Source organism: Leptonotus elevatus, chromosome 4 (assembly GCF_054856555.1).
Source record: "Leptonotus elevatus isolate MCC_2025b chromosome 4, RoL_Lele_1.0, whole genome shotgun sequence".
NCBI lineage: Eukaryota > Metazoa > Chordata > Actinopteri > Syngnathiformes > Syngnathidae > Leptonotus > Leptonotus elevatus.
Window position 1 is genome coordinate 2,188,824 of NC_141242.1, and position 18,897 is coordinate 2,207,720.

The 18,897-nt window shown below is 43.9% G+C and overlaps 1 protein-coding gene across 2 annotated transcripts; it reads left to right on the plus strand.

The window, feature by feature from the left end:
- The first annotated feature begins 1,044 nt into the window (after positions 1-1,044).
- Positions 1,045-8,745, plus strand: LOC147174977 (G protein-coupled receptor 22-like). Of its 2 annotated transcripts, none has more exons than XM_086074627.1 (3): positions 1,045-1,356; positions 2,347-3,146; positions 6,395-8,745. In XM_086074627.1, the coding sequence occupies exon 3, from the start codon at positions 6,399-6,401 to the stop codon at positions 7,716-7,718; it is 1,320 nt and encodes a 439-aa protein (XP_085930753.1). In that variant the 5' UTR covers positions 1,045-1,356; positions 2,347-3,146; positions 6,395-6,398; the 3' UTR covers positions 7,719-8,745. The 2 variants fall into 2 exon arrangements, with proteins under 2 accessions (XP_085930753.1, XP_085930754.1); XM_086074628.1 differs by having other exon boundaries at positions 2,347-3,140.
- The last annotated feature ends 10,152 nt before the right edge of the window (positions 8,746-18,897 follow it).

An 18,897-nucleotide genomic window follows, 5' to 3' on the forward strand; every position in this document is an offset into this window, starting at 1 on the left:
TGTGTAAGCGCAAAGTTGAGATCCGAGCACTTGTATGGTGGCATTTAGCTCGACTTACTTCACAACAAGCAGCAGTTTGACAGATCGTGAACAATTCTTCAAAAAAAAAGAGCCTTCAAGCCGCTCCCAGTTGAAGAAACTTTACTGTCATACTAAACAGAAAGCAGAAAATTGCAAGTCATATATGTATGTTCATATTATCATATATCGTATATAAGTCAATGGCGTAGCTATATGCCTTAGGAAAGTCCACTTAGCTTAATGCTAGCATAAAAAAATGCAATAGAGTATGGTAGTAAAATGTCACAGATGGGCTAACAAATAGCATGGAGTGCATCAATCAAATTCTAATGTCCTCACGTGTGTCTGAATGATTCCATCCATCCATCCATCCATTTTCTGTACCGCTTGTCCTCACAAGGGTCGCGGGGGTTGCTGGAGCCTATCCCAGCTGGCTTCGGGCAGTAGGCGGGGGTACACCCCTGAACTGGTTGCCAGCCAATCGCAGGGCACACAGAGACGAACAACCATACTCACAATCGCACCTACGGACAATTTGGAGTGTCCAATTCACCTGCCATGCATGTTTTTTGGAATGCGGGAGGAAACCGGAGCACCCGGAGAAAAGCCACGCAAGCACGGGGAGAACATGCAAACTCCACCCAGGAAGGCCGAAGCCCGGACTTGATGTCTGAATGATTCCTGATACAAAATAGAAGACAGGGAAAATGTATCGGGACTTTTGAGACACCAACTTTTAAAGGTAAGAAGTCACCAAAAAAAAAAAGCCAAATCTACTTGAGTACAGTAACAAAGTATTTATACTTGTTTACCTGCAAGCTCGGCGCGGTGGCATTTACATCCAAGTCCGTTTTTTTTTTGCTCAAATCACGACATCCCCACTTGACCGGAATGAGCGAGAACAAAAAGGAAATACCTCCCCCCCGGGGGGGGGAAAGCGCAAGGGGTTAAAGCCATTACAGCAGACCAATCAGGAGTGGGGGAGCACTGCAAACCTCCGCAGTAAAAGAGAGAGACGGAGAGGGAGAGTGAGAGCGAGAAGGGAGAGAGGGAGGGAGCGCAGAGAGAGATAGCAGGAGTGCCAGGGTTTCGCACTCCCATCCAGACAGCCGAGGGAGGACGAGGAGCGTTCACACACTCGGCTGCCTGGATGGACGAGAGACTGGCAGAGGACAAGACCACCGCGGACTAACTCCCTTGTGGGTCTCCTGTCAGATCCGAGGGGAAGGGAAAAGTACTGTTGGATTACCGCAGCCGGCCAACCCTCGATTGTCACCGGAGCGCAGCGCGGAGACGAGAGGACAACGTGGAGCGGTTCCGCGTTGGCTCGGCATGGTGAGCTCGTCTGCGAATTGGACCAGGAACTCGCAACTAATCCATTTACGAGTCTAGAGGGGAACCGCATGAAAACTGGACCCGCGTGCACAACAGTTGCATCTTTGGCGTCATGTAACTTTTGTAGATTGTCAATGGAACCTCAAGTATGTAAGAATGGCGGGTTTGACTAAGATTTAATGTGCATGCTGCGTATGCCGAGAAGATATTAGGAAGGCGATGGAAGATTACAACGATGGAAGCAAAGACAAATAAGAGGGTGGATGTTTACAGAATTATGACAGAAACACTTGGAGTTTCTTTGCATATCGTTGAAGAATTGTTGGCGTGAACTGATCTTTGCAGATCTGGTTCAGTCTCGGGTTTTCAGTCTGCCCTTTTTGCTCCAAAGTCAGCTAAACATGATAAGCAGTTCTAGAAACTAGATACGGATGAGATCATAGAATAGTCTGTCACAACAGTGGCGGAGTAGTGGACATGTTTCTTCCGAGGGGGGGGGGGGGGGGGGGGGGTGGCGGGGGGTACGAATCATACGGAGTGTCATGGGGAGGAGCCGTCCATGTCTGCTTGACAAGTTTCCAGAGGAATCACGCTGCGCTTGTCAGGCATTCCGCCTGCCCGACATCGTGACAAATTGCGCAAGCGTTTCATCACCCAGGCTGTAAAAGTGTCACAGAATCATTTCGCACCGGCGCTTTTTCCTGCCGGATGATTTGCGTGGACAAAAAATTTAGAGGTAAATTGTCAGCGCTTAATGTGAAATACTGGCAGAAATTTGCACTGATGAAAACGTAAAGCGCACCAGGCGACGCGCAGAAACACGGTTCGACATCAGAGGCTCGCTGCAACGCAAATGGCAACGTCTTGGTTGCCGCTCTGCGAGGGGGGGGGATGTATTTATTTGCAACCAACACATCCCCCACTCGTACCTCTCCTCCACCTCCTCCTCTTACTCCCTCATGCATTGACTTGCTCTTTCTCTCTCCTCAGGTCGCCTCGAGGCGCAGGATCGAAGGACAGGGAGAAAAATCCCCCTTCCCTCTGAACTCTCTGGGATGACCCCCCCCCCCCCCCCCTCCTAGCGATCCCTCAAACCCTCAGCCGCCGCGGATAAATTCTGCTATCGCAAATGTCACGGTGGTCACACGCCATGCCGATTGGATACTCCACTAATCTGCTCCGCTCACGCAATCTCCCGCTATTGAGGGTTCAAGCATGTTGAGGGGCCGGCGAGAGAGCCGTGCCGGGTTTGCCAGTCTGACGCCTCCGGAATCCAACGTACGGATAGAAGAGGCAGACGGCGAAGGCCTGCTCCATTAGTGCTCCCGGGGTGGGGGTGGGGGGGGAGGCATGGGCCGGGGTGCGACTGGCCGGATGCGCTGACCTCGTAAGCAGCCATTACGGACATGGTGGGACGCTGATCGATCCACATGACTGACACTCTCTTGGAATACAAGCTTGTGGATGTAACTCGGGATCCCGACATTGAGCGATTGGAGCGTTCTTGCGTCTCTCCTGGATGGCGATGTCAAGTGATACGGCAAAAAACGCGAAAGTTCTTCTGACCGCATAAAACACTCGACCAGCCGGTCCAAAAGAGAAGTCTATCATAGGACTTGAGACTTTAGCCCAAAAGCCTGCAGCCCTCCGGACGGACAGGTTCCTCCCTGCTAAGGGAAAAGCCCGACACGCCGGCGATGTTTGGACGTGATGCCCAATCCGACGGATCCCGCACAGACTCGCTGGCCTGATTCCACCGCGCTGCTGCTCAGATAGTGCTGGAGGCGAGGGTAAATACAACCGGAAGCCCGTTTGAAGATATTTCCGTGTCACCTCGGGCCTCATTCCCGCTTTATTTCTCCAGCGAAAACCGTTTTTAATATCGCACAGCTGATAATTCAATCTTGGACAACGAGTTTTCACCAGGATTTACGCAATATGGCCAATCAGCAAGTCCAAAGAATCCAATATTCAATCACCGATTGGATCAGAAGATGGAGAAATATATCTATTTAAACAATTTGTATATCTGCAGTCGACTCCTGATATAAAATCAAAGTTGCATGAACTTCGCCAGTAAGTCAAGTGGAAGGAGGTTTTGCTAATTACTTTGGCTAATGCTAAATGCTATTGCTAACTTACAGGGGGGGGAAATGCATGAACTTCAGCAGAAATTCAGTTGTAAAGGGGGTTTTGCTAAATACTTCGATCTTCGGATACCTCGGATCCGATCAATGACGTTGCTGATTGATTGCGCAATTATTACATAACACTCAATCATCATCATCGGTAAAATGCTAAATATCGGCCAATCTTGATCTAATCGATCAGTTCGGTGTAAAGTCTAGTTTCAACAAACCTACCTCCCATTTCCCATTTTGATTACAATTCATTTTGTGCCCATAACTGATAAGTTATTTACAAGGCACCTTATGTGACTCGGCCATGATGGACAGTCAAGTGATTCAAATGAATATTGGCTGCCTCTGTCCATTTGTAACCAAACAGAGCAAAAATGTGGCCACGGCGTCGTCTTTCTTGACCTCTACTGCACATTATTATTATGCATAGGAAAAATACTGTATCCAGGCGCACGTACGGTCGGCATTGTGTTCCTATGAATTGACAGCACGGCAGCCTCGCTTGACAAGATTTATCCAATTTATGGTAACTCTGGTTCAAAAAGGAACCCTGCGCGAGTCGCCGAGCTTTCACAATCGAATTTAAAGCTGCAAGCAGCAAAGAAGGGACCTCGCGCAGGTTAATGAGATGTACCCTCATCTAGCGGAAGCGCCTTTAATTCTTGTCATTGTTGTTGAGTATACGTCGCTGGCATAGATAGTTGAACATGGATACGTTATTTGTAGTAAATACATTATATTCGTGCCAATCAGAGGTGGCAAAACCAGGTCCGGAAAGTAAAATCCCTGCCACAGTTTGGCTAGAACCCCTGATGGTGGCTAGCTAGCTAGCTCCTGAAAGTAGGGTGACCAACTAAACCTAACCCCTTTTGGGAGGACGTTTGGGAGGAAAAGACCATTTTCTTACGTCCTGTTTGGGCGTCCGGGAGTCCGGGGCAAGTGCCGTCTTTTTGGGGGGAAATGGGAATATGGTCACCCTACCTGAAAGTAAAAACTCTGCCACAGTTTGGCTACCTAGCTAGCTAGCTCCCTAGCAGGTAAACGATCACCTTGGGAGCTAATTAGGGAGCTAGCTAGCTAGCACCTGGGGCTAAAGCCAAACTGTGGCAGGGATTTTACTTTCTGGACCAGGATTTGCCACCTCTGGTGCCAATTACGTGAAACTGGATGATTTCCCATGGCACACCTGATCATTTCTCAGATTTTCTCTCACACTGTTGGGAAACTGTACTTGCTTCCAATTAGGGCTCATTTCAATTCCTTCAGTTCTAGGTTAGAGTCTTGACTGCAGCCTTCTTGCTGGTTTCCCCCAATACTCTCTGGAAACTCCCATTTTCCAAAATTATGCATGTCAAGCTCATTGAAGACTCTAAATTGTCCATAAGTGTGACTGTGAATGTAAATGATTGAGTGTCTGTAGGTGCCCTGTGATTGGCTGGCAACCAGTCCAAGACATGTTCCAACTTTTGGCCAAAGTCAGCTGGGATAGATAGTATCTAGTTCACCCTAATAAGTAGAAGATAAAGCCGTATAAAAAATGGATTCATGGACTTTTGAACTGTTTTTTGCCTTTAAATTTGAGGCTAAATTCGTATTCGTCCACGTTCCAGCGATCCATTTTCTGTACTGCTTGTTCCAAGAAGGTCTGGATTCTTTATCAAGTGACTCAGAACAAAAGTTGGCAAACAATCTGGTCTGGAAAAACCGCTATGTGAACCACTACACTGTTTCCGCACTATATTGCGCTTCATCGCTCGCGCTGCAGCTACAAAGTATATTGCGGATTCGTAATGATCTTTTTTATACATTTTTTACAGCATAGCCACAGTCGTCAATCCTCCCACACACTTTAAACACCATTAAAGTCAGTAAAACACACATTTTAAAGTGTTCCTTATCACTTGCTCTCTCCTCTTGCTATCGTAAAAACATCACTTTGAGAAAATAAAACGATAAAACTCGCTTTTACAGTTCTTCACAGAAGATGCAAAGTGTGCTTATGTGTAAGTCCTTTATTGAAAAATTAACACAAAACAATCTAGAATTGAACAATGTATAGTTAAACACTCAAATGTTTCACGAAACCATGACATTTAATCTAAGGCAAGTTGACTAGCTTAATGCTAAAGCCCATATCCCACTGAAGGGCGAACATTTGTGATGCTGGCAAAGGTCCCGACGTTGACTTAACGTTGCCTCAAACAGATTTCATGTTTTTTCTTGTCGCAAGGAAATTTCTCGGAGAAACTTCCCCAACCCTCGGAAATTGTCCCCTAAGTGGGATTCAGGCTTAACACTTAACATTTGAGACTAAAATAAATGAGCATAGATGTTAACGGTTATTATAAACCTTCACACAACGGCTACTTTGACACACAAAGAGCGGCAACGTACACAAACAGAGATTCGCTAGCTTACTACTAACATCTAATGGGAATTTCTATACACGCGCTAACACAAATGACGGTTATTACAACCCTTCAAACTCGTGCTACTAAAGTGCTACTTGAAGACACAACGAGCAGCAACGCGTACAAACGGAGCACAATACTTGCAGGTATTATTTTCTCTGCTCTGTGCAGATATTTGCTTCTGAATTACGCTACATCTTTTCCAGTAAACCTCATATCCTTATGTTGTGCTGCGACACTGAAGGCGCTCAACTTTCAATTCGGACTTGCACGTGCGCCGTAAAAACTCATTCACTGCCATTGACGTATATAGCCGTCAATGGCAGATCACTTAAGAAACACCGATATAGTGGTGGTCAGGGGTGTCAAATCCAGGTCCAGAAAGTTAAAAAAAAACGTTGGTGTGACTATCAAAGATTGGTGTGAAGAGTTTAAGATGCAGAAAGACCGACATCATCTGTCCTTTGTCTCCCTCGAACATGACAGGATAATGCATATCATCCCCTGCCCGAAGGAAGAAGGCACCATGAGCAACGTCACAGTCACCGACAACACCGAGCCCCTCACCCGCACCATGAGCCCGGCGCCCCCCAGCCCCTACAGCTACCCCGTCAGTTTCCAGGTGTCCGTCACGGGATTCCTCATGCTGGAGATCCTCTTGGGCTTGAGCTCCAACCTGACCGTGCTGGCCCTCTACTGCATGAAGTCCAACCTCATCAGCTCCGTCAGCAACATGGTGACCATGAACCTCCACGTGGTGGACGTTCTGGTGTGCCTCGGCTGCATCCCCCTCACCATTGTGGTGGTCCTGCTCTCCCTGGAGGGGGACAGGGCCCTGGTGTGCTGCTTCCACGAGGCGTGCGTGTCCTTCGCCAGCGTGGCCACCGCCGCCAACGTGCTGGCCATCACCCTGGACCGCTACGACATCTCGGTCAAGCCGGCCAACCGCGTGCTGACCATGCGCCGGGCCCTTGCGCTCATGGCGGGAATTTGGGTGCTCTCCTTTGTCAGCTTTCTGGTTCCCTTCATCGAGGTGGGGTTCTTTGCGCAAGGCCACGCCGAACTCAACCAGACCTTGGTGGAGAACCTGGTCCACTCCAACCAGTACTACACGGAACTCGGCCTCTATTACCACCTTTTGGCACAAATTCCCATTTTCTTCTTCACCGCCGTGGTCATGCTCATCACCTACTCCAAAATCCTGCAGGCGCTCAACATTCGCATCGGCACGCGCTTCCACGCCTCTCAGAAGAAGAAGGCGCGCAGGAAAAAGCCTCCATCCATGACGGCAATGACGCCACAGCAGGAGCCCACCGACGCGTCCCAGAGCAGCGGCAGCCGCAACCCGACCACGCTGGGCATGCGGACGTCCGTGTCCGTCATCATCGCCTTGCGCCGGGCGGTTAAGCGGCACCGCGAGAGGCGGGAGCGGCAGAAACGGGTCTTCAGGATGTCCCTCCTGATCGTGTCCACCTTCCTGCTGTGCTGGACGCCCATCACGGTGCTCAACACGGTCATCCTCAGCCTGGGCCCCAGCGACCTGATGGTCAAGTTGAGACTGGGCTTCCTGGTCATGGCTTACGGGACCACCATCTTTCACCCGCTGCTCTACGCCTTCACCAGGCAGAAGTTCCAGAAAGTCCTGAAGAGCAAGATGAAGAAGAGGGTGGTGTCCATCATCGAGGCCGATCCCACCCCCAACAACGCCATCATCCACAACTCCTGGATCGACCCAAAGAGGAACAAAAAGGTGACGTTCGAGGACAAGGACGCCCAGCAGAAATGTCTGCCTTCGAAGGACGTGGAGTGAAAATAACGTCGGCTCACCGCTTCAAAAGGGAAAATAATGTTCGTCCAAAGCCGCCACGCACTTTGTAAATAACGTGCAATAGGATTTACAAGAAAAACAAGATAATTTATTACTATTTATTGAGAACAAATGTAGGTTTCATAGACGGGACACACAGTCTACTGTACCGCAGGCAGTGGTGGCAAATCCAGGTCCAGAAAGTAACAATCCTGCCACAGTTTGGCTTTAGCCATTGATGCTAGCTAGTGATAGAGTATACAATATCATTATTGTACTCTTTGCGTGTTCAATTAACTGAATGGTGAGATTCTGGTGAAGAAGTCCCTTTGCAAAGGTATAATTATTCAGAAGCTTCTCATCACACAAATAGAAGACACTCAAGCCGTGTTCTGTTCAGATTGTGTGTTCCTCCTCCTCTCGCACACAATTATTTATTGAAAAGTGAGTGAATACGAAAAGTTTCCTCTCTCCTCCCATGGGCAGATTCCCATGAGTACAAATCAGATTAGACTTAAACAATAATAAATCAGCCTGTCCTTGGACTCTCTTCGACCGACTGAGACTGGTACTAGCTATACTCCCTTTAGATAATATAAAAAAGAAACCTGTTACCCTTCTCTTTCCCAGGCAAGAGAACAAAGGACTATAGATTGGCTTAACATATGAATTAACTGTTGTCTTATATTTATATCTTTATAACTAATATCCAAAACGGTTAAAATATAAATTGAAACTGAAAAACAATGTTAATAATCCAACACTAGCTATCTCCGTAGCAGGTAAACTAGCACCATGGGCGCTAACTAGGGAGCTAGCTAACTTGCACCTGGGGCTAAAACCAAACTGTGGCAGGGTTTTTACTTTCTGGACCTGGATTTGCCACCTCTAACCGTAGGTACTGTATTGCATGGCTTTTTGTAACTTACAGCACATTGTGTCCATACATGATACGTGTACAACTTAGCCAGGGAAGTAGGAATTGTGTAAATGTTTATTTATAAGAATAAATTGGCTCTACTCACCTGAAGTGGGAGAACTTTTTCTCTTATCGCCACCCCGAGCGCCAAGTCAAGTGTTTGTGACTCTCTAACAGCTGGGAAATTCGGCCTATTCGTCAACGTGCCACTGGAGCCCAAACCCTAATAAATAGTTCCCTGAAGTTACAACTTTTTTTTTTAAATATTTGATCTATTATTGGCCGTATGGTTCTTCAAAATGGCTGATGCCGATATTTGTAAAGTGCTTACCTTTTGGATTTGATGTAGCGTTTCAGACTCAGGCGGTAGCTTGAGAGTGGCGCTGGATCTTCACCCAGCCCGGAAACCCAGTCATGGACGGCTATTATATGAATTCGCCTCCCTGTGACTTAACAGTGGGGTCGACGTGCAGAACATCTCGTTTCATAAATAGGCGAGGTTATGCAAAACCCAGAAAGAAAGAAAGGCCATTTTCCAGAACGTTTCCCCTTTTATAGAAGTCAAAGATCCATCCATGAATGATTTTGGTCCCCAGAAAAACAAAAGCCCCGAAACGTTTTGTCCACCTGCTGTGCATACAGTTGGTGGCGTGTCTCGGAAAATTCGAGTGCTGATCAGTCCCGGCCTAAACAGACTCCTGGCTCCAATTCCATCCCCGCCAACCTGCACAGAATAAGCATTGCAGCTAATGAAAGTTCAGCCGGCAACGACACGCGGGGGAACGATTGAAAGTGTTTGTGTTTTTACCGTAATACTACTCCCGATAACACTAATTTCAAACCTGCCGTAACCACACATCCTGGGCCTAATAAATGATTCCGTAAAGGCGTGGTCTTTAGTTTTGTCCGTTTGTGTTTGTAAACAACCAATTCAAAACAGACTCCTCCCATGGCTCAACCCCCGACTCTTCTCGACAACATTGCGCCTGCCTTCAGTGACACGCCCCCCCCCCCCCCCCCCCCCCCCCGCTCTGTGATTGGCTCGAGGGGTAAAGATAGACTTTCCGCCCACGAACGTCCCTCTCATGGAAAAAAAACACAACAAAATGGCAAACATGATCCACAGGAAGTTGCATCATTCGGATCCTCAGCAGGCCACGGGAAGGCCAAAAGTAAGTTCACAAATTTATTTGACTATATTTTAACTATGACACTCCTGTTGCCTAAATTATTTCCCATTACAGGTATTATTATTTTTAAATAAAAATTTTATTGACTGGCTGTATTGCTCTTAGCATCAGCATGCTATTAGCATAAATGCCACGTGGCTAAAAATGAAACTAAAAATCCTGTTGCTTTCAGTCCTCTTAATCAAATGAGGAGTTTCAGTACAGTAAAACACTGACTGGTTGTATAGTTCAATATGTGCTGTTATGATTTTCAAAAAAAACCCTGAAATTTTGTTTGAGATGGTTACAGATTTGATGTTGAACAGAAAAACCCAGCACTTTCTATATCTGATTGTAAATTTTGTGTGTAGCTCCATCTCGGGATTCGTTTTTCCTGGCGTCCCTCAAGGTCAGTCACTCGTTTAGCATAAGAATGAGCGCGGCGATCGGCACCTACACTGCACTTGACACGTACACGTGTCAACAAAGTAACACGCTCAATAATAGCAGAGGCGTCGCAATGGACCTCACGTCAATCACTCGACCTTGCCGTGTCCTTTTTTCTTCTTCTTTAACGTCCGCTCCAGTCTTCAACGTGGAGACCGACTGTTACTTCCTTCCACATCTCTCTCTCTCTCTCTCATCTCTCTCATCTCTCTCTCTCTCTCTCTCATCTCTCTCTCTCTCTCTCTCTCTCTCTCTCTCTCTCTCTCTCTCTCTCTCTCTCTCATCTCTCTCTCTCTCTCTCTCTCTCTCTCTCTCTCTCTCTCTCTCTCTCTCTCTCTCTCTCTCTCTCTCTCTCTCTCTCTCTCTCTCGGTCAAAGGCTCAATGACTCCGGGCCGAGATGCCATCTCTTCTTTCCCCGGTGCAGACACATCATAAAAGCCTGGCAAAATGACATTACGCCACCGCTATTGCATTAACTCAGCTAACACTCACCTGCTGCTGGCGGGAGAGAAGAAGAAAAGCCGATTGGAGCGCCGATTGGAGCGCCGATTGGAGCGCCGATTGGAGCGCCGCAACCAAGTCAGCTTCTGAGACCAAAATACTCATCAGTAACCTAAACCCACGATTCTGCTGAAGTTGGAACAAATTGGTTAAAAAAAAAATATATATATATATATATATATACATTTGGGGCTTTTATTTTGAAAGACGTCTGTGGTAGGGATGAGCTGACAAACAAGCAACAAACAAAAAGTTGATACTAAATTTGCTTAAGTGGGTCACCAAAAATGATGTAGCGAGCTGGATTTGGCCTCCGGTTCTTGGGTTCTTGGGTTTCCCATGGCTTGGGACATGAGTTGGGTGTGTAGCTTGAAATCAATGACATGCGAAAGCTGTTTTCTGTCATTATCTGCACCGAGCAGTCGTCCAGTGAGTGACTGATGAATTGTCTCCCTACTGAAGGGCAATAGTGGAAAATCAGCTAATCCAGGGAGAGTAAACATGCGATGATGGGAGCCACTTGACTTGCAAACGTGGATCTGACCTAGCCTAATATTAACATCCTCAAACGAAGGAGATAAACAGTGCTCAGCAAGTTATACAAGCAGTTTACAAGATAATGGTTTTTTTTCACATTAACGTTATGTGAGGCATCTTAAAGCTTTTTGTGACATAACAATCACACCCTGTAGTGAAAACAATCACTCGCTTGTGTGCTTGAAGTTGGCACATACCACAGACATTAATGTTAAATTGTCATTAATTAGGGGAACACAATTGCAATAATAAAGCTAGATGTGGCCAAACAATCACATGCTAGTGTTGTGAAAACAATAATTTTGGAACGGTAAAACAATTAGATGCCAGTCGTCAGCTGCGTATTGCCCATGTGTGGTATCTCAAGGTAGGACCACAGGACAATCACTAATACTAAAATATTAAAAATGGAAATAATTTGATTATTAGTATGTGTGGCATAACAATCACATATTTGTGTCAAGAAAACTCCGTAAACAGTGCTCAGCAAGCTATAGAAGTAGTTTAAAAGATGTGATTTATTTCACATTAAAGTAATGTGAGGATCCTTTAAGATGTCTGCGACATAACAATCACACCCCGTAGTGAAAACAATCACTCGCTTGTGTGCTTGAGATCGGAACATACCACAGACACTAATGTTAAACTGTCATTAAGGGAAAACCATTGCATTAATAAAGCTAGGTGTGGCAAAACAATCACATTCTAGTGTTGTGAAAACAATAATTTCGTAATGGTACAACAATTAGATGCCAGTTGTCAGCTGAGTGTTGCCCATGTGTGGTATCTCAAGGTAGGAGCATAGGATAATCACTAATACTAACATGTCAAAATTGGAAAATCATTTGATTATTAGTATGTGTGGCATAACAATCACCCATGTGTGTCAAGAAAACAATCCATTCATGCAGTTTCAAATAAAGTCATTATGATGGCATGCCCTTATTATACAGAGGTGGCAAAAGCAGATTGAGATTATACAAAACCTGTCACAGTATGGCTTTAGTCACAGGTGTTTCTCCTCAACCGGCAGGTAAACAAGCTCCCACTCCTGCTCGTTTACCTGCCGGTTGAGTAGTAGCACCAAACCAAACTGTGGTAGGGTTTTGACTTTCTGGACCTGGATTTGCCACCTCTGGCCATTTGTGAGCTATATGCTGTCTATTCTATGTGAGGCACATTAAAGCTGTGTGGCATAACAATCACACCGTATCAGGAAAATATGTATCATAAAAAAACAAAGAATCAGTCGCTTGTGTGGTATCTCAAGGTCAAAACAAAGAACAGTCACTAATATCAAAATATCAAACGGGGCCAATCCATTGCAATATTAAATTTACTGTACGTGTGGCATAACAATCACATGGCATAACAATTGCACCGTATCAGGTAAACAACTGTTTACCTCTGTCAGTCACTAATAATAAAATTTCAAATAGGGGAAATCATTTCATTATTAAAAGTATGTGTGGCATAGCAGTCATGAAACAATCTCTATACAGTTCTAAATTAAGTTTACATGCCAGTTGTGAGCTACATGTTGTGTGTGGCATAACAATCACACCTTTGCATCATAAAAAAAACAGTCTTGTGTGGTATCTCTTGTGTGGTATCTCACAGTCAGAACGAAAGGACAATCACTAATGTCAAAATGTCAAATAGAGCCAATTAATTTCAATATTAAATGTTCTGTATGTGATTGTGTGGCATAACAATCACATGTTTGGCTTGTAATTCCAATCCATTTATACATCTCCGAATTATGAAAATCACACGACACCACTCAATTGTAAAAATTACACGACAGTTGTCAGCTACCTGTCACTTATAAATGGTTGTGGCATAACAATCACACACTTGTGGAGCTATTGGTTGCAAGCGTATTTGAACTTGTCAAATTTTAGATCAACTTGGCCCCATATGCAGTATTGTATACTGTTAAATAAAACACTGGCATTGAGTTTACTACTTGATTCCATAGCAAAATCCTTATTTTTCTGTATATGCCCTGAATGATTGTTATGCCTTTGAAGCTTTTATTAGCCTCTGGCTGTATCTTCTGACGCAAGTGTACTGCAGACTGACATTATAATAAAGTGGAGGAGCACAAAAGACACGTGAGCTTCGCGCTAACAACCTCAACAAAGATTTAACTGAGTACATTTCAAGCCGATACTTTTTTCTCAATTTAACCCAATTCCCAGGTGTCTTCATAACACGTTTGTGACACACTTTTGTCAAACTAGCCCAAGGATCAGGAACCTGTATGCCCCGCCCCATTAACTGCTGAACCAATGGTGAGTCTGGCTTTTGTTGCCATGACAACCGGAGCGAGAGCGGCTTCCATTTGCTGAGTAGAGCTCGAGTGTGGAAAAAAAGAAAACACTCATAAAGACAATAAATGTTGACACCAAACTCAAAAGCAAAAAGTTACTTTTGTTACACTTCATTTTAAAATACTACGTAATTTTTTTAATTGACTTAGTTTCACTTAATCACAGTAAATGCACTCTTAATTCAGATAGTATGTGTATTTTCAATTAAATTGTAATGCAAAATTTGATGGCTCGCATCTGCATTTAAAATGTATTTTAATGTTACGTTTCTTTAATTAAATTAGGTGTGTATGTAAAATTTGTTTTAAATAAATCAATTAAAATATAATAACTGAAAATTATCATTTTAAATAACACCAAATATGTAAAATGCATTTAGTTTTATTAAATTCAATTTAAAAATTAATTTTATCACCATGAAAATTGGACAAAATACAACTCAAACATATAAAATCTATTATTTTAAAAAGGTATTAGTTTGAATTTAAATTGTGAATATAATGTATGCTATTATATTTTGTATTAGTCAAAAATAATAATTTTAACTGTTGAAAACTTTTTTTTAAACTATATAACCTAGATTTATGCTTCTGTTTTATTGAATTAAAAAAAATGATCATCATTTTACATAAAACAACTTAAATGTAGAAAATATTTTCATGTTTTCCTAAATAAAATAAATGCAATTGATCATTGGAGTAATGTTTGAATTTTCTTTACTATCCTTTGATAGTACATTCTTTTGAAGATTAAATCAATATTTTAAACAAACTACATAACTATTTGTATGAATGAAATTTTATTAAAAAAAACATCTTCAAAATGACGGTTAACATGATTTTTATGGATACGGATGGTGGGCGTGCGCCAGCTTCAGAGTGTGTCGTGCGCGGTGGCCCAATGCAGCAAAGGAGGAAGAGGAAACAAAAGGCGAAAGGGCAAACACTCAATTTACAGCTGAAATGATTTTGCAGCAGGTCATCGGGTTCAAACGCGAGCAGGAAAAGAAAAGTGGCGTCTCCAAGCAAACGTCTTTTTCTGTTTCCAGGCCGTACTGTCCCGTCCTCCCCTGCGGGACACGGACGGCCGCGGCTTGTACGCAATGGCGGGATTGTGAGTATAAATAAGCTGAAGGTTGACTCCCACCTTGTATGACAATCAACACGGACGACATTTTATTTCCCAACTGGCCTTGGAAAGTCGACATCCCGCGAGCAGGAGCAACACGGCGAATGACTTCCTGGGGTCACGATCCAGAAAGTGAAAAGAAGAAAGTTGCTCAAATTACCTTTCAACAAGTCATTAATAATAAATGATATTCATTTATGTCAAGGATTTACCAAGGCAGGAAACAGATAAATATCTAAAAATCTCCACAAGTGTTTACATTTTGAAGTGATCATTTTGACATTATTTCTAGGAAATCACAATGTCCCATCATTGGTGAGTTTTATTATTTATTTTAGAACAAGTCTGCTGGCCACTTTGAGGTACTTGTGGCTACCTGGTGGACTGCTGAGGCATCGTGGGCTGCCTCTCCTCATCTCGCCAGCAAGTGTATGCAAAACACAAGGTTGATCTAACTGATGTTGTCGAGTGTGCCTCTATCGCTTAACGAGTTGGCTTCCGTCATCTTGCCAGCAAGTGTGTGCCTATCTGCAGGCTACATCTTGCCAGCTAATGTATGCATGTTCTGGCCAGCATTTGGTTCTTTTCTGTGTCACTGTGTCATCTTGCCAGCAAGTGTAAACTTAGGAGTGAGCTGGAGCTCACCAGCAAGTATATGCACATTTTGTCCATCGTTTGGCTGTTTCCATTCCTGCATTGCTTCTTGAGCTGGCTCCTATCAATGTCGCCGACAAGCGTATGTGTAATATGAAGCTCTATCTTGCCAGCAAGTGTATACTTAGGAGCGGGCTGGAGCTCACCAGCAAGTGTATACACATTGTGTCCATTGTTTGGCTGTTTCCGTTTCTGCATTGCTTCTTGGGCTGGCTCCCATTATTGTCGCCGGCAAGCGTATGTGTAACATGAAGCTCTATCTTGCCAGCAAGTGTATACTTAGGAGCGGGCTGGAGCTCACCAGCAAGTGTATGCACATTTTGTCCATTGTTTGGCTCTTTCCTTTCCTGCATTGCTTCTTGAGCTGGCTCCCATCAATGTCACCGACAAGCGTATGTGTAATCTATCTCGCCAGCAAGTGTGTGCGTAACATCTACCGGGATCTTGCCAGTTCGGGTTAGCATTTGGATGTTTTCTCTTCTGCATTGCTTGGTGAGTTGGCTGTCGTCGTTGCGAAAAGCCACCACAGCCTAATTTTGCCTTAATTTGCCTGAAAGTGGCTGTGGACATTCCCCCAACCGAGATGATCATGTGATGAGTGGAGAAACTTTCTTGTTCTTCTTTTATAAAATGTGCTGGGAAAAAAAACCCACAGCCAAAGAAAACCTATTTTAGCACACACACAGCAGGAGTGAAAATAAGCTTAGAGAATTTTTACTTCACCTCTGGCCGTATGTTGACCCTTTTCAGAAGGTCTGGTTTGCTTGCAGCGCAACACAGTAGCTGGCGGGTTGCCAGGTAATTGTCCCCCTTCTCCTGTTAATCAGCGCAGTTGTCCATTAGTGCTCGTGTAGCTCGTTTGAAACCAATGCACGTTTTATGACGTGCTAATAACATTTAGAAACACGTTCAAATGTATTGGGACCCCAACCATTTAGCCAGATTTAGTAAGCCTCTGAGCACGGTGGCCCAGTGAGGGGAAAAAAATGCAGTTGAACCCGTGCCTTAGGAGCACAACAAGCCTTTTTTGACAATATAAGGAGTAGAAAGTACAACTGCAATTGAATGTAGGGAGTCAAAATAAAGTCATCAGAAAAAAAAAAACTCAAGATAAGGACAGATATAGTACAAAACTACAAGCAACATAGTCAAGGTTGAAACACAACAAAGAAGAAAAATAAGATGGGCATGTAAAATGAACTGTTAAAAAATATATAAGTCGAAAAAAAACGATATATTCATATATCAATAAAAGGCAACATCCCAACCTGTGATAAAAGCCAGAGAAAAAAAAGTATTGTTTTGGCGCCATCTGGTGGCATCCTTGAACATAAGTGAGTTGAGGAACTTCGTTATGACAAAAGTAGTCCTTGACCGCCACCGTGTGTCATCCATAAGCAAATACAGTAAATAAACATTTTAGGAAGCTGAGTTCTATCACTTGGGCTAGATTTCACTATTTTTGGACCCCCAAATTGCGACTGGCGGGCGGGCGGGCCCCCAGTTTGAGGAGCACTGCTGGCTGCTGATTAGCACCTCTGGAGCGTTCTCATATTTTCGTGGCTTTCACTTGACAGCCACGGAGAGGCGAGCAATCAAAGCGTATTCATTCACGGCTGAAAGGCGATTGACGGCGGCTGCAGACAGTTTGCCATGAGCAGCTGTCTGCGGCTTTCAGACATGGGGGGGGGGGGGGGGGGCAAAATATAATTTGCTTGAAAGAGGATGAGCTCATGAATTTAATTCCCTCGCTGGTAATGCCTGCCACAGTCACGTCACAAAAACACAATATAATATATTATAATATATATATATATTTTTTAAGACAAAAAAAAACACATTCTATGACCGAATGTATATTATTATTATTATTAAATAATAATAGCCTAATATTGATGAGCATTCCTTTTACTAGCTACTGGAAGAGTGCTCATGGAGTTCAATGACCTATGCCTGCTACGAGTGGCTATCGCCCCCTGGTGGTCGATAGGCATTGTTACAAGATGTCTTCCGTGGCTTTACGTTTCAAACCCTACTACACGTCTCCGCCCTCACTTGAACCCCACTTTCAAACACCAACGCTACTTTCAAGCCCTAAACCTACTTTTGAAGGCGAATTTGAAACCGTAATCCAAGTTTAAAACGACGAGCCACGTAGCTCGGAGGCATTGTCACGTGCCTTCGCGGGCAGTGACGCTTGACTCCGCCTACTGGGAGGTGCTTTTTTGTAAACTCACACCCAAACATGCATACAGTAGTATTTTACTGTATGTACGCTTAAAATTAGCCCTAAAACAACAGAAAGCTGGGAAAGGGGTTAGACATTTAGCATCAAATTACATTGATATCTACTGTATGTCAAATTAATCATTAATAGTGAATGTCGGATGCTGAAACTAAATACGCTATTAAAATATTGGAACTAATGTATGGGAGGACACATTGTAAGAACAGGTTTTCCAGTACACAGCTTTGACCTTGGTCACCTTTCTGCCTTTCAGTCGAGTGTCTCAAGAAAGCCTGTCGAAGACTGTTTACTACCAAGAGTTCAAAGGTCACTCTTCACAGGATTATGCTATAATTGCACCACTGTCCCCAGATTGACCGCATAGCCCGGTCCTGTTTGGTATTGTGCATTTCAACGGATAGAAAGCTCTAAATTGACTTTCACTATAATTTTGTATAGGCTGGCTGAGTGATATGACTTCTTACTCCTTTTCCGTAACTGGCCCCTATTCTAAGCGTACGTATGAGGTGAGGGTGACCTGCTTTGCTGGCTCACCACCAAACATGTCACGTGACTTTCTGGAAAGTAACCTGTAACTGCTAAATTTAGAGGGCCCCATGTGCCGAGACATTCCAACGTGTGGGTTTTTTTTCCGCTGTACTTGCTTTGAAGAGGGTTTGTGGTACCTGTGAGATCTTGTGCAACACTCTCACGGTAAAAACAGTTTTTGATATACAGTGTTCCCTCACTGTAACGCGGTTCACTTTTTGCGGCCTCGCTGTATCGCGGGTTCTTTTAGTGCAATTTTGCACACATTTTTTTATTTACAGTAATGTACTTATTTTATGAAAGTTATGAGGGTTTGAACATTGAGAATGTTTAAACAAGAGAGAAATGTGAAAACATTTAAGTGCCTCGATTAGAAAAGTGTATAAACTATGTGGTGAGGGGTTTTAGAGCCGTAAAAAATATTTCTAATAAATGTAAATCATAAAGCTAACTACTTCGCGGATTTAATTTATTGTGGGTATTTTCGGGAACCTAACCCCAGCGGAAAACGAGAGAACACTGTACTGTAATTACATTTTGCGTTTGTAATGTTATTGTTTCGTTTGTCTTGGGTGATTGTGATGTATAATGGTAAGTTGGGACAGGACGAAAATTGGAAAATGACATGCTATTCAAATATTTGCACAACCTTAGTCTGGTTCCGTTTAAAAGTTTCTTAATTCAACAAAAACAAATACAAAATATTAACCCAGT

Bases quoted from the DNA above. Each gene is read 5' to 3' on its own strand.
- LOC147174977 (XM_086074627.1), top strand. From the start codon at position 6,399: ATGCATATCATCCCCTGCCCGAAGGAAGAAGGCACCATGAGCAACGTC.